Source organism: Lissotriton helveticus, chromosome 3_1 (assembly GCF_964261635.1).
Source record: "Lissotriton helveticus chromosome 3_1, aLisHel1.1, whole genome shotgun sequence".
Classification (NCBI taxonomy): Eukaryota; Metazoa; Chordata; class Amphibia; order Caudata; family Salamandridae; genus Lissotriton; species Lissotriton helveticus.
In genome coordinates, this window is record NC_136061.1 from 1,579,737,292 (window position 1) to 1,579,752,698 (window position 15,407).

General features: G+C 43.7%; 1 protein-coding gene across 2 annotated transcripts in view; it reads right to left on the bottom strand.

The window, feature by feature from the left end:
- The window catches only part of LOC144825057 (nicotinamide N-methyltransferase-like), an 80,676-nt gene that overhangs the window by 45,418 nt on the left and 19,851 nt on the right, over positions 1-15,407 (bottom strand). Inside the window, exons 1-2 of one of the 2 annotated variants that reach the window (XM_078683966.1) lie at positions 2,282-2,503; positions 57-264 (exon numbers count right to left, since the gene is read on the bottom strand). The exons of the other annotated variant lie outside the window; for it this stretch is intronic. Coding sequence (XP_078540092.1) covers positions 57-264; positions 2,282-2,420 — 347 coding nt within the window. The 5' untranslated portion in view covers positions 2,421-2,503. Of the gene's footprint in view, positions 1-56; positions 265-2,281; positions 2,504-15,407 lie in introns of those variants that run through there. 2 annotated transcript variants of the gene reach the window in all.

The following is a 15,407-nucleotide window of genomic DNA, read 5'->3' on the forward strand; positions in this document are numbered from 1 at the left end:
CCCATGCGCTTAACAAATGCTAATGAATAATAATAACAAAACAGTTTGTGTTTTACCTGTCACCTTCCATTTCGCAAACCATTTCCCCTGCTAGGGTCCAATCAAAAGCCCCCGGCTTGTTCTCCAGCCATCTTTTAATCTCTTGATGGTTTTGTTCCAATAAATCAGTTGCAACGATTTCCGTGAAACACTCACAGGCTGATATAATCTGATAGATGGTGGGTCCAGCACCAATGTCAATAAGGAGGTCGCCTTTAACTTCGCCTGAAATACACAAGAGCCACATGTGAACCCCACCTAAGAATACCACATTGTTATATGCCTTTAATTCAATCTTGCATTCTTTTATGCTAAATCTGCCCAAAATTCTATATAATCTTTCGATTTACCTTTAATGCTGCTTAACTAGCATCAATGCCAAATCTATTGCTTACACATCAAAATGAGAGACTCCGGCTGACATGGATAAGTGTGGTGCCTGACGTGGGGATTGGGGGGATGCACAATGACTGGGAAGAGTCCTTCTTTCATTTCTGTGTTTTTGACGACGTCTGTCCGTTCATTACCCAAAAGCTGCCGAAGCATTAGCTGTAACTGTTTCTGGGGGAATCACTGCATAACCCGATAGTCTGACAGAAGCCGTCAATGTTATAGCGATGTGGAGCTATTTTATACTTTTCTGTCATGTTAGAGTATTAAACTGTTAGGTAAGCAAGTAAAATTAGATTGTGTATTTTGGCCAGTTGCAGCCACCAAGTTGGAATATATAAACACAGAAACATTGACTTTTCTGAAATGTGGACAAACAAGCCAAAGTGGACACATACTAAACGCTAATTATATGCTTTTGGTAAATATATAACCCTGCTAAGATGGATGTTTTAGACAAATATAAGTAGTCGATACTAAACAAAACATCAGCTGAGTAGGTTTCAAAAGAACTTAAGGGAAGAAAAACCATGGGCCTCATTTATGAAAAGTGACGCATCGCTGCGTGAAAACAGTGATGCGTCACTTTTCACTGCGCCCTCCTTGCGAGACAAATGATGCGTCATATTTACAGTATGACGCATCATGGCGCAAGGAGTTACAGATACGTCAGTATTTCTGACGTATCTGTACGGCGCAAAAGTGACGCATTGCTGGAGTGTGTCACAAAAGTGACGCAACTCCAGCAATGTGTCCTTTCACTTGGGGCAAGCCCCATGTGAAGGGCCGGCGTCAGTCTTACGCCTGCTGTGAGGCAGGCGTAAGAAATTGATGCATCTGTGTCCTAGAAGTGGCGCAGTGAAACCTTATAGATTTCACTGCGTCACTTCTATGACCCTGTCTTGCGTCAGAACGCCCCACCAGCATACATTATACCTTGTGTAGGTATAATGTAGCGCAGGGGTTTACAAAGTGACGCATCTACGTAGATGCGTCACTTTGTAAATATGGTGCAACAAGGCACATTTTTTACGCTGCTGGTGCGTCACAAAAAGTGACGCTCCGACGGCGTAAAAGTGACGCACGGCCTCATAAATGAGGCCCCAAGAGAGCAACAGAAAAATTTGGCTACATAATCTACTACAAAGAAACCTCGACATGTGAACGGCAAAAGGAAAATATACAAAAACCTATCTTTTAGGCGAAAGCAATTGCAGAAAGAAGGGAAATAAATCAAGTCAAAAATTGCCCTAAAAAGCAGTGACAGGTGTTTTAGCAACACACCACGCCTTCCAACATTATGCAAAGATTCAAAAGAGAGGTGAGAAAAAATGTGCCTTGTTACACCACTAAAAAGGTTAAAAGATTGAGCGTTCACTGGTAACCAAACAAGAAGGTGAGTCAAAGTATATAAAAGTGCTAACAGCAAATTCCTCCTGGTCTAACCCCAGGTAACTCTCGCTAATTAAAATCTTGTAATTCATAGCCAAAACTATGCTGTCACTGCACTTCTCAGAGTGTCATACTCAACTATCATTCCTGAAATAGGACATCATTGTAACACGGTTCTAGGCTAGTTTGACTAACTCCTCACAACTCAACACAAATGTTCAGACTGCCTTAAGAAACTAGGAACAGACACAGATTATTTGGGCAACTTCTGTCCTAGCAAACTTCCCATTACTGGGAAAAAGCATAATATAGTTGCATATGCAGCTTAAACAATTCACCCCTAGCAGTGACCCTCTATACAGATGCATGCTAATGGGATGCTGCATGGAGCTCGCCGTTCAAAACATTGTTATTGTTGCTCTTACAATACTAAAATCATCATGAAAATTATGCTACTTGCCTGAAGAAAACGTCTTATGCAGATTTGCCAGCATGAATTTTAAGTATTTGTCATCACTGAAAGCACCAGCAGTTCCACTGTAATAGGTGTTCATGTACTCCTTTGGCTCAAAATCCATATGCTTGAATCCAGAATCCATTTTGTTAATCTGAATAAAATTTGAATTCAGTATGTGCTGTTTTGAATTGTGGTGCCCTGGTCTTCCTTGCCTGCTACTGAATATCTGTCTCCATGCAGGCTAAAAGAAATCGTTTTGAGGTTTTTTGTTTAAAGAACACTTGGGCGTTTTAAGCTTTCATTGCGTAATTTGTGTAATATATTCGTTAACCGTAGACCAGAGCTGCAAAACTCTTGCCAGGAAGGGCATGACAAAAAATCCATACTCTATTCAGTGAGACATCGTTAAACTTTTTTATTGGCACAATCTCAGTTCGCATCAGGCCAGCAATACATTTTTTTCATTTCTAGAAGATTTTAAATCCATTTTATGAGTAAAGCATTCATAAATACAATGAACCCTGTTCATACATTTCTTTGTGCATATAAGCTTATTTTACATGTACAAATAAACTCTTTCACGTGCAGATTTCCGTGCAAATCAGATCTATTACCGAGGGCGGAGAATGCAAGTTCCATTCCTGGAAAGTCCAGAATAAGAACGTGTGTACTTGATTCCGGGAAATAAGCATGTCAGTTCTGGACCTAATCAATTAACTTAGATTCTTGAGAACGGATCAAAAAAATTATAGGTTTCATCCACCACATCCACACACACACCATTTAAATTAGATTGGCATTATAATTTTTATTTTGAAAACACTTTAAACATTATGCATATCTGCAATTGGAAATAATTCATGGATGTGGTAGTATATTAAATGTGTGAATCAGCTTGCCGTGAATAATCTTATAGGTGAAAAACTTGCTACCCGTTCATTTCTCTTTTTTTCCCCACTTGTAGTCACCATTGCCTTTTTTAGTTCAACATTTATTTTCTTTGGGAAACCTTCAGCAGTCTACGCCAATCGTCTCTTACTGAATTAAAAACGACTACTTTTCAACATTCTTGGCTCTCACAAGACTTTTACACCTGTTTACCCTACAAATTTGAAGAAGATATAATCAAGTTGTCTGGGGGGGTCCACAGCACCGATATAGTCTGGTTAAGGTCTGATTGGCTGACCCCACATTAACAAAGATGTGGCGGCAGCTATTTTAAGACTTGGGTACTCAATCCCCTGTCCTGTCTAAAACATGAAAAAAACAGATAAGGGGTGCAGGATAGGGCTAGCCTGCCCACTTAGGCCTGGGGGGGGTCAAAAATATAATTGATATCATTGCCACCACAGCTCCACGGATGATCCACAGCGCCAATAAAAATAAACACAGAGTTCTGTGTTTTTAAAATATGAGCCCCTTGGGGTGGGCTAGGGCCTTTCACATGGCAGGCTGCTGGCTGGGGAGCTGGCCGGGGTCACAGCGGCCACAGAGGCTCCTCCCATCGCCTCAATGATTTGCTTCTTGTGGGTGTTTCAAGTGGCTAACAGGGCTCCCACTTAAAAAAAAAATACTGCACCTGTTATTGGTGCTGGCGGGGGAGCTGGAAGGGATAACAGGACCCTGAGGCTTCCCTGTGGCTCCTAACAGCTTGTAGATAATTGGTGCCTTGGTTGGCACCAGGCACCCCTTTAAAAAAAATGCTGGCATGAGTGCTGACTGTGTAGCTATCAAGGATAGCAGGGGTCTTGGACTCCCCATCAACCCCAGCTTATTAAAAAAAAAGTAAAATGCAGAACAAAAGAATAATGAGTAAGTGGAAGGAGCTGCTCATTTAGTACTCACAGCTCTGACAAGGAGTCTTACCAATGCACTGCGAGGGCATTTTAGTCATATTGTTTTGATAGTAGTGGTTCCCTTGAAAGGGGCACTGGCACCACCAAGCGTCTTTTAATGTTCTGGAGGAGTGGCTGGAGCACAACAGCTCCTTAGCAATAGTAAGACTCCTGGGTAATTGAATCCCACTCCAAGATCATAGCAGGTGACTTTAATGCAAGATTGCCTTGCACCTATTAAAAAGGGAGAAGGCCCCGGGACCTGATGTCATCCAAGGAAATTTATATCTATCACACCCTAGGATTGTGGGTCCATATTTACATGCCCTCAGTAATGTCATTTTAAGAGGCAAGTATATACGGATGTATGATGGTACAACGCGTACCGTTACAACGCGTCCCTTTACGACGCAGTTTTAACAACGCAAGTCGTTACAAACGACTTGCGTTGGGGGGGCACTGATAGTGAATAGTTTAATTTACTATTCCAACACCAGTCCCCGTGGATAGTAGGGAAGGTGTTGGATAGTAAATTAAACTATCCCCTATCCTAGAGCGCCCTCCAGCGAAATGCGTTGTAACGACTTTCGTTGTTAAAGCTGCGTCGTAACGGTACTGCGTTGTACCAGTTACGTTGTAAAGGATGTTTCTCAGTATATACCATCATGTTGGCACTGCGCTATTATCGTGCCTATTTTTTAAAGGGGGAGGAAGAACTTAGTGTTCAATTACAGACTCATCAGTTTAATTGATATAAATCAAAAAGACTTTCCAAGAAAGATAATATTTAAACTTCAAGACTGGCTAATAGAACACAACATCTTAGAGGACTGCCAGGCAGGCTTTAGGCCAGTCAGTACCTTGCACCAGGTCTTCTGCTTCAGTGCGTTGTGCTGGAAGTACGTAGCACTGAAGCAATATCATCTTTACGTTGCCTTCATTGATTTGAGGGCAGCTTTTGACCTGGGGCACAGGGAGAACCTTTGAGCTGTCCTGGAGGCATATGGCATAACAGAAAATCTTATAGCAATATTAATAACTTTACACCTAGAATCATATGCCCAGGTTAGGTGCAACGTGGGGGGTAGACCATACATATATGATAAGTATTAAGCGCGGGGTAAGGGCAAAGGATGTGTGCTTCCTCCCAAACTTTTTAGTGTATATATAAATGGAGCAGTTCATTGACTAGCAAATTGAATGCACGATGCACCAAAATCAGCAAATCAGAGCTTTCCCATCTTAATGTTTGCCGGTGATGCATTGTTAATATTTCGTACATCACCTGGGTTACAGTCGCTGATTTATAACTTTTCATCCTTCTGCCACTCAAGGGGCCCTGAGGTGAATCAGGCAAAAAATAAATTCATGGTCCTAGACCCCCATCGATCTTTTAGGGGCAAAATAGTGATAAAAGGGTCTCCTCTTGAGCAGGTAACGGGTTTTGATTATTTTGGTGTAAGACTATCAGACAACATGTCTTGGGTACAGCAAGTAAGGAAGAGCAAAACGATTTTACTGCAAAGAGATATGGCAATAAGAAAAAAAATCCTGGCCACCTCTACTGGAGCTGTAACTCCAGCAATGAAAGTATGCAGGGCCAAAGCAGTGTCGGGGCAGTCTATGGTGCAGAGTTTTGGAGTTGGTCAGACACAACTGCCCCCAATCTTGCGGAAAACAAATTTATTAGGCCCCTTATTGGTCTCCCTACAAGCACTCCACTCACCCCCCTTCATTTTGATCTGGGTTTAAAAAGGGTTGACCACATGATCGCTTTAAAACCCTTAAAGTATGGGCTCCGCATCTGTAATACTCCGGAATTATGAATATACAGGGAAAGTTTAGTAGAAATTATTAGGCTAGATAGGCAATTTCGTACTCCCTGGTTAAAAAAAGATAACATCCATGTGTGACTCACTTAAGATGGAAAATGTATGATTATACCCTGACAAGATGCCAAAGAATATTAAAGCAACATTGAAACAAACTTCCTAGGAAGGTATCCTCTTGCCACACCAATGGGGCAAAAGAAAAGTTGGGAGCTTAACTGAGAACTTTTTGAGCCACAAATGTAGACCTTCTTTTGAGCCTTTTTTTGATACAGTGCAATCAGATCAAGCTAAAACCCTGTATATACAATTCAGGCTGGGCCTTTTACCCTTAAATTCTATTAATTCCACTTGGGACATAGCCAACCCTGTATCTCCTATCTGCCATTTTGTCTACAGCTAGTTGAAACCATTGATCACTTTACCTTATTCTGTCTGGCATACATTATGCCCCGTAAGAAATGGATTATTCCCTGGTGCAAGCTGTTGGCCATTTTTGGGAAGCCTCTAGAATTCTCCAATGTGATACAAAAGAGGTAGTTGTGTTTAGCATGTCTAGATTCCTTTCATGGGCATGGCGACTTAGAACACATAAGATAAAAGTGATATCTTAATTAGGCCTGGGCGTAGTTCGCTGAGTTTTGCTACTCAAAACTCCACAAAGTTATAAAAAAAACTGCAAAGTTCCGCGAGTGGCGGACTACAGAGCGAACTGCAGTTTGTGCTGGTATTCATGCAGCTCGGGTAGAAATTCTACCCGAGCGGCAGCTCGCGCTTGCAAACTTAGCGTTTGCAATTGCAAACTTACCGTTCGCGACCGCGAGTGGGGATAAAACTCCTTTGCACATCATGAAGCGTAGTTTTCTGCCCTCTGCGAGCTCTGCAGAGTGCGGAGTGCAGAAAACTCATCAAACTCCATGAACGGAGCATAGTTCACCCCTCAGGCCTAATCTTAATGGAAGCTTCATCCTTGTACGAGCCTTTACCAAGTAACTGTGCGTATGCACCTTAAATGGTGGTTAAAGCAGTGGGAATGACTTTTGAACTAATGTATATGATATGTTGCATTGTTTTAAATTTACACTACAATGGGATTGGCCTTTTTATCTTAATGTAAACATGATGTTTATATAATCTATCTGGTATTTATAAACTTTTATGGTTATGAAAGCAAAAATGAAGTGATGAAAGGAATCCATGACCCCAAAATGCTTACCATATTTGTTTAGAACACTCCAAACTGGAGATGTGCAATGCAGAGAATTCTTCTGGTTGGATCTCTGACTATAATTTTCGCCTGAAAAATGTTATAAATAGAATGGAAACATGTTTATTGTTGGTATTTAAAAAACACTCTTTTGAAAACATATGGGGGTGGGGTCGCACACTACTCACACACCGGCAGTGTCGCCCCTTTACTACATTGACCAGAGTCCTTAGGGGCGACACCGCCGGTGTGTGAGTAGTGTGCGACCCCACCCCTATTTGTAACTTTAAAGCTCCCTTGAGCTGCGGGCTGACGAGCCTGGGATCCCGCACCTACGCGCCTGAGTGGTACTATACCTGGCAGATATTGGCAGCCATCGGCAACCCCAGTACACGGCCTATCCCTGCTGATGAGGGGTAATACCCCGAAACACGTGTCCAGGGATGGCGAAGACAGCGAAGATAGCAGAAGATCGAAAGATGATGCATCGCGAACACTTTACTACATTGACCAGAGTCCTTAGGGGCGACACCGCCGGTGTGTGAGTAGTGTGCGTCCCCACCCCCATTTGTAACTCTTTTGAAAACATGTTCTGATAATCACTAATAATAAACATTACAATGTGTGATTTTATGAAATGCACCTTTATTTGATTGTAATTAGTGCTGACTTTTAGACAACACCAATAGGTCTACTTTATATATGTTGATGTGCTGATCCCTTGATGAAGCCAATTAGCCTCCTGTTTTTTATCCTTTGTTGTTTTGACCTTTGACAAAACCACTAAAAGTCTATTGTTTCATGACATTGCTGTGTGCACCCAACCCCACACCACGCATTGCCAAAGGTCTTGTATGGCTGGGTGTTGGGCAGCCACAGATGGTTGGTTGCACAGCTCGCCATTAGGACCCCACCTTATGTTTGCAAAGTTGCCAGTGTGTAGCTCAACTATTTGAGCCAGGAGGCATCCTGGTAGACCCACTTCACTTAATGTTTTCCAAAGCAGACTGCGCGGGACCAAATCAAATGCAGCTCTCAGGTCAACGAAAGCTACATAAAGGTGACCTTTCCTAATATGCACGTACTTCCAGATCAAACAACAGAATCGGAATATTTGGTCTATTGTGCTGGTCTTACTCCTAAAACCTGCTTGAAATTTGGAGATTATATTGGAATCGTCCAGCCAGTCGTTGATCCGAAATAACAGGTGTTTAGCATAGAGTTTTTGCAACGTGTCCATAAGACTAATTGGTCTGTAGTTAGAGGGTGTCAGTCTATTCCCCTTTTTAAAAATTAACACAACTTCCGCTGCACGCCAACTATCTGGAAAACAACAGTTTGTAGATAGAACATTGAACAAGCGGTTCACATAAGGGGCCCAGACTCCTACATTGTGTTTATATAGGTCCCCAGGTATTTTATCTGGACCTGGTGCTTTAGTGTTTTTTAATTCATTAATTGCCCTTACTGTTTCCTCCAGTGTAAAATTAAGGGGTTCAATAGGAGGGGGAAACCATATACCCTTGTTGTTAACACCATCGTATTCTTGATAAAGAGATGTGAAATGGGTCACCCAGGTCATTTCATCCAGAAACGTGTCTTTCACAACTCTGCCTGCGTGCCCCTCATTTGCCACCAACCTCCAGAATCCAGCATTATCATTGATTTTTGCAGCAGCTAACATTTCAGCCCAGATCGACTCCTCCCACAGTTTTTTTGAGATTCTTTGGACGCGTTTGTACTCCTCCCTTGCAAGTTTAACTTCTTCTTTTGGCCTACTTTTAATAGCAAGCAGTAAGTTTCTCTTAGCGTGCCTACATGAGTGGTCATACCATAATTTGCCATGACTGGCCACTCTTATATTTTGTTGTTTTTTCCTTGGCATTTTTGACAGATATATTTTTAGTTCACTGAAGAAAACATTGTGGAGTTCAATAAAATGATCAAAATGTACAGGTAGGAAGGTTTGGTCGGCTATATGTGCAAACGTCTGCTCAAAGAGAGAGTACACTGACGCTAGAGCCTTGCCGTCTGCCAAAATGCGGGGCCATTTTACTGCCCGTCTATTATTATTTATGTGAACATCCTCATACATTCTTCCGTGGGTGTTCATAGTTGGTGAGGTAATAGTGTCACTAAACATATGCACGTCGATGTAAAGTTCCAAAGGATAGTGATCACTTTCCCCCCTATTTGTCACCTTTAAGTCAATCAAGAAATGCCAGATACTAAGTGAAACAAGTATGAAGTCTAAGTTGCTGTTAGCTTTGGGAAAAGTTGGATGTTTCAGCAAATCCGAAGGGAGGCGGCCATTGCATGCTCTAAGGCCATGATCTACAGTTAGCCTTAGTAGTTGGCCGACCAAAGTAGAATACTTAACATTTTTTTGAGTTTCAAGCTGGGGAATTTTATACACTTGGTCCTCATCTTCAAAAACATCATTGATACCTGGAACAGGTTCGAAGTTGCAGTTTAGATCTCCTCCCAAAATAACCGGAGTATCTCCAACTACATTCTTAAAAAAGAGGTCCAATAATTCCAGCGTAGGTGAAACCTTAGAATGACCGATCGGTCTATTGTATACATTGATGATGTAGCATTCATTTCCCTTAGGGGGAGTAACCTTTAGGGACAAAATGTCAGGAGTGCCTGTATCAATAGATTCAACCTTCATGACCAGTGTTATTTTAAGCCAAATGATCAGACCCCCTGATGGTCTTCCTCTATCAGACTGGACTGCCTCAATTCCATAGGTCTTGTAACCAACTCGGTGTGGAACTTCGGTTGCCCAGGTTTCTTGCAGAAGACAAATATCACTGGTGTCAATATAGTCTGCCCAATCGGGGTCCTTTAGGTTCTTGGCAACCCCAGCGATGTTCCATGATAGAATAAGCAAGCGAGATGTCAGGCTCTGGTCATCAAGGGCTGACATGATTACCGGTTGATTGGGTACACTACCTAACTGGCAATTGACCATTTCTTTCTCCACCTTGTTTGCCATATCTCTAGTTACAGTATCAGGTCCCCCATCCAGACTACCCATAAGTAGGGTGTGGCATACTTTATCAAGTGGTAGAGGCAGTTCCCTATTGGGGTGATTTGTCATTATCCTACACATCCTATCCTCAACATCCTTATTTACATCAAGCATTCGTTGGTGCATTCTGGGATGGGAACTATCAGTACCAAGATTGCAAAAGGTGTCGTATAATTTAGAAATACAATCAGGCATAGTTCCAAGTCAGTCAACGGCATCTAAACAACTGTATCTATTAAAAGTGGGGATGCCAGACCACATATTTTGATCAACCTGTCTAGCCAGGTTGGGTGCGTAACCATGGTACTGGTTAACAATGTTCCAATTGGAGCCATATTGAGTGGGCCTAGGTGGAGGGTAAAAGAACGATAGAGGTCTAACTTCAATGGACGATGTTACTCCATATGATTTCCATTTGCAAATATGTTCAGCACTATGGGTTTCCTCGAAGGATATGACAATACAATCACCCATAATTGATTTGGCCATGGGACCTACCCACGGTACTCTCCGAACCATGAGAATATTGCTTTTCATGTGGTTCGGAATGGGTTTATTTGTGTTTAACCAATATATCACTTTGTTTTTTAGAGAGTGAAAGGTCTCTTCATATTGGCTTTCTAGTTCGGGCACCCCTGTGAGAACAGCTACAAATGGACTAGCATCGGGTGGTAGGTCTATAAACCCTCCTCTAAAATTATTATACATATGTCTAGATTGGTGACTTGCCTTATTGGTACTATTTGCAAAAGGTCTGTCAGACAAGAGTTTGTCACTTGCCGGAGTGATATGAGGGAAGACAGAAGGATTTAATGGGGGTTTATTTAGGGCTTTTGCACTCTGACTAGAGGGATGGGTAGTAGCAGCATTTGGCAATAGAGATGTGTTGCTTTGGCCATGGCTTTTCTGCGACGGTTTGGTAGTGGAGTTTACAGATGTAGAAGTTGTGGGAATTGAATATAATTTGTCATTAGTGTTTATTGGTTGTTTAGTGTTTGTGTGTTTTACTATTCCCTCCTTTTGTTCCTGTTCATTAGTTGGATTTTTAATCGTTGGAAGTACGGGAGGAGGAACTAGATCTTGCTTGGGGACTATAGGAACATCAGTACAATTGAGGCTCAAGCTTGATAAGGTAATGACACTTTTCTCTACCTCAAGCAACTGGTTCTCAATACCAGTTAGCCTGACTTCTAGTGGTCTAAGTAGTCTCTTAAGTGTCTCCCATACCAAGTTTAAAAATTCTTCCCTTCCCCCTTCTTGTTCTGTCTTATCTAAGGAGACTCTTTGGTCCTCATGAACTGAAAGGGCAGCCATTGTAATCGAGTTTTGCTCATCAGTGCTGTCATTAAAACTTTCTACTGGTAAAGGCGCTTCCTCTGATATAGTGTTGTCAATAGTTACACTAGGCACATTTGGAACACCCCTCATAATATTCTGGCTAAGTGCTACCTTGGCTTTTTTTCTAGCATAGGCAGTCAAATATTTGCGTTTTCTCTTATGCTTTGGGTGCGCTTCATCGGGCAGCTGGCTTTTATTAGACTCTATTTCAGCCAAAACTTTTGGGTTCTCCTCATTTATGGTACCCTCAATACTCCCTATCGTGGAGTCCAAGGGAGGAGGGCTTTCGGGATCGACACTAACAGATGGTGCAACAGAGTCATGAGTAGTAGGGGGGGTTGTTCCCTTAACAGTAGAATGAACCTCAGCCAGAATGATAGTTGGAATAGGTCCAGTAGTGCGCTCGGGAGTTTTTGAGTTAGCAATACTACCTAAAGAAGATTTTTTCATCTGCGCAAATTCGGTAGAGAGCCTCCTAGCACACTCTAGTTCTAGTGATACTTTGTGCTGGAGTTTGGTTATTTCGTTATCAATTGAGAGGCTAGTCCTAGTGATAAAATCGTCTAAGGTGCCTGTGGGCTTTTTTAAGGTCTTAGTGGATTTACTCCTGGTTTCACGGACAGACATTATGTGGGCAATATATGAAGTAAATCAAAGCAGGGAACCCAACTATATCATTCACATAGAAAGGCCAAGAGGGAGGGCCCGGTCCGGTCTTAATCGGTCTAGAACGGCCTAAAACGGCCCTGTCTTTGCCCAGTCTTAGCCCAGGCTGCGTCCCGCGCTGCGGGAGAAGGAGGCTATGATATAGGGGGCGTGGGGGGCGTGCCAGCAGGGAGAGCGGACCGGAAGCTCTTCCTTGGTCTTGCAGGGACTTCTGGGAAATGAAGTCCCCGCACACTCGCAGCCCCGCTGACGCCTCGCGCCCACAACCGCCTTACCTCCACCTGGATGCCCCGCTGTACTGGAGACTGCCGCTCCCGTCGATGCGGCACCCGCGGAGCGGGTGCGGCGAGATATGGGTCTGGAGTTCAAGCGCTCGGAGAGCTGGTGCTGGTTTTCAAAAAGTGCCGCTGTGCCTCTGGCCTCACAGTAAGTCCGCTGCTAAGACGGAGTAAGTGTCCCACCGTTGGAGGGCTGAACACCTCTTAAGAACCTAGTGGGGGGGGCGGGGGGCGGGCCAGCAGGGAGAGCGGACCGGAAGCTCTTCCTTGGTCTTGCAGGGACTTCTGGGAAATGAAGTCCCCGCACACTCGCAGCCCCGCTGACGCCTCGCGCCCACAACCGCCTTACCTCCACCTGGATGCCCCGCTGTACTGGAGACTGCCGCTCCCGTCGATGCGGCACCCGCGGAGCGGGTGCGGCGAGATATGGGTCTGGAGTTCAAGCGCTCGGAGAGCTGGTGCTGGTTTTCAAAAAGTGCCGCTGTGCCTCTGGCCTCACAGTAAGTCCGCTGCTAAGACGGAGTAAGTGTCCCACCGTTGGAGGGCTGAACACCTCTTAAGAACCTAGTGGGGGGGGCGGGGGGCGGGCCAGCAGGGAGAGCGGACCGGAAGCTCTTCCTTGGTCTTGCAGGGACTTCTGGGAAATGAAGTCCCCGCACACTCGCAGCCCCGCTGACGCCTCGCGCCCACAACCGCCTTACCTCCACCTGGATGCCCCGCTGTACTGGAGACTGCCGCTCCCGTCGATGCGGCACCCGCGGAGCGGGTGCGGCGAGATATGGGTCTGGAGTTCAAGCGCTCGGAGAGCTGGTGCTGGTTTTCAAAAAGTGCCGCTGTGCCTCTGGCCTCACAGTAAGTCCGCTGCTAAGACGGAGTAAGTTTTAATATACTCCTTGATCCACTGCAAGACCGTTCTAACTACCATCGGGCAGTTACCACTCCGAGATCTCGCCGTGCCATGATGAATATGATACACGAACTTGGCTTAATTGATACCTGGAGAGCCAAGAATGGCTCGGTGTCAGGCTTTACATACTTCAGTAAAAAAAATGGGCATGCATCAAGACTGGATTATATCTTGATGGATAGAGTATGTTTAGAGGCCTTGCTAGATATTCAACTTTTACCTTGTATTCTGTCTGATCATGCCCCTATTTCCTTTTCAATCAATATAGGAAGGGCTAGGATTTCAACAGGTCGTAGATGAACTCTAAAAAGGGCAGCTCTGAATGATCAAGCCATTGTCACAGCGGTCGGCGTTTCTTCCATTAACTATTTTTTTGAATAATACAGGTTCTGCCCCGCTTGAATTTGTTTGGGACGCCTATAAGGCTCATATTTGAGGTCAGTTTCTTAGCCTAACCAGCCTTAGTAACAGAAAAGAGGCAGCTAAATTTAGGACAATAGAAAAGAAAATCTCATCTGTGGAAGCTCGGAGATTAGGCGCACAAGAGGATGTCTTGGCACAGGTCTTGGCCGAAATAGAATGTTTACGCTTAGAATACCGAGGTTTATTAGACCAAAAAGTTAAGGCTCAATGGGCTGCATATTCAATGGAAAATTATGAGTTCGGTGAGAGGGCCGGTGCAGTATTGGCAGGAAAGATAAGAGCAGACCGGGTTAGGAACAACGTTAATAGGTTAATAATTGATGGCCAGGGAACTATATCTTACGATCAGGAAGATATGGAAAAAAAATTTTTTTCCCTCTTTTCAGAATTATATCAAGAAGAGGCCTCTCCAGATTCTATCATGACTTTACAGTGGTTGGAAAGTAAGGCTCTCCCAGGCTTAGCTGAGGACAGCCGCAATATGTTTAATAGCCGCTTTACAGAAGAAGAAATAAAACTATATATAAAAAAAATCTAAAATAATAAAGCAGCAGGGCCTGATGCTCTTCCTGGCGAAGTATATAAAACGCTCCAGGATCTTTTGGTACCAAAACTCTGTGAGCTATTTAATTATATATATTGCCCTCAAGGTAGAATTCCGCCGTCTTGGAAAGAATCCACCATTGTGTTAATTTTAAAACCGGGGAAGGACCCTCTTAGGGCAGACTCCTATAGACCAATCTCCCTGCTGAACGCAGATTATAAGATCTTTACTAGTGTTTTGGCAGGGAGATTGGCCAAGCTGGTCCCGTTCCTGATTAACCCGGACCAGAAGGGTTTCATCCCAGGGAGATATATCCATGAATTAACCTTACAGCTGATCGGTAATATTGATCTTGCCGTGGCACGGTCGGAGCCTTTAGCGGTGGCAGCTTACGACGCGGCGAAGGCTTTCGACCGTGTCAACTGGGGATTTCTCTGGGATGTTCTTACCATTATGGGGTTCGGAGAGACCTTTATTCAAACTATAAGAGGATGCTATGAGGGTGCTTTGGCGGTGATTTTATTGAACGGCTCTCTGTCACCACGCTTTAATATCAGGAGGGGTACAAGGCAGGGGTGACCCATCTCGCCCCTCTTGTTCGATCTCTATATCGAGCCTCTGGCACAAGCATTGAGGTTAGATGATCAAATTACACCTTTCAGAATAAAGGACTACTGTTGCCAGCTGGCTTTATATGCAGACGACCTATTGGTTTATACCAGCAATCCGGCAGAGTTCTTCCCCAGAGTCGAGGAGATCATGGCAGACTATGGTCGATACTCCGGTTATCTAATCAACAACACAAAAACAGAAATAATGTGCTGGGGAGTTGACCAGTGGGAGAGAGCAACAAGCAGCCAGTTTAGGTACTTAGGCATATTAATCACATCTGACCTCAATAACATAGTGAAAGTAAATCTGAAAAACGTGGCTAAAGATATTGATCATCTATTTTCGAGATGGCAAAACCTTCCGTTAACAATATATGGCCGCGTTAACCTGGTCAAAATGGTCATCTTGCCCAAACTAACCTATCTATTCAACACGATACCCTTAACATTCCAT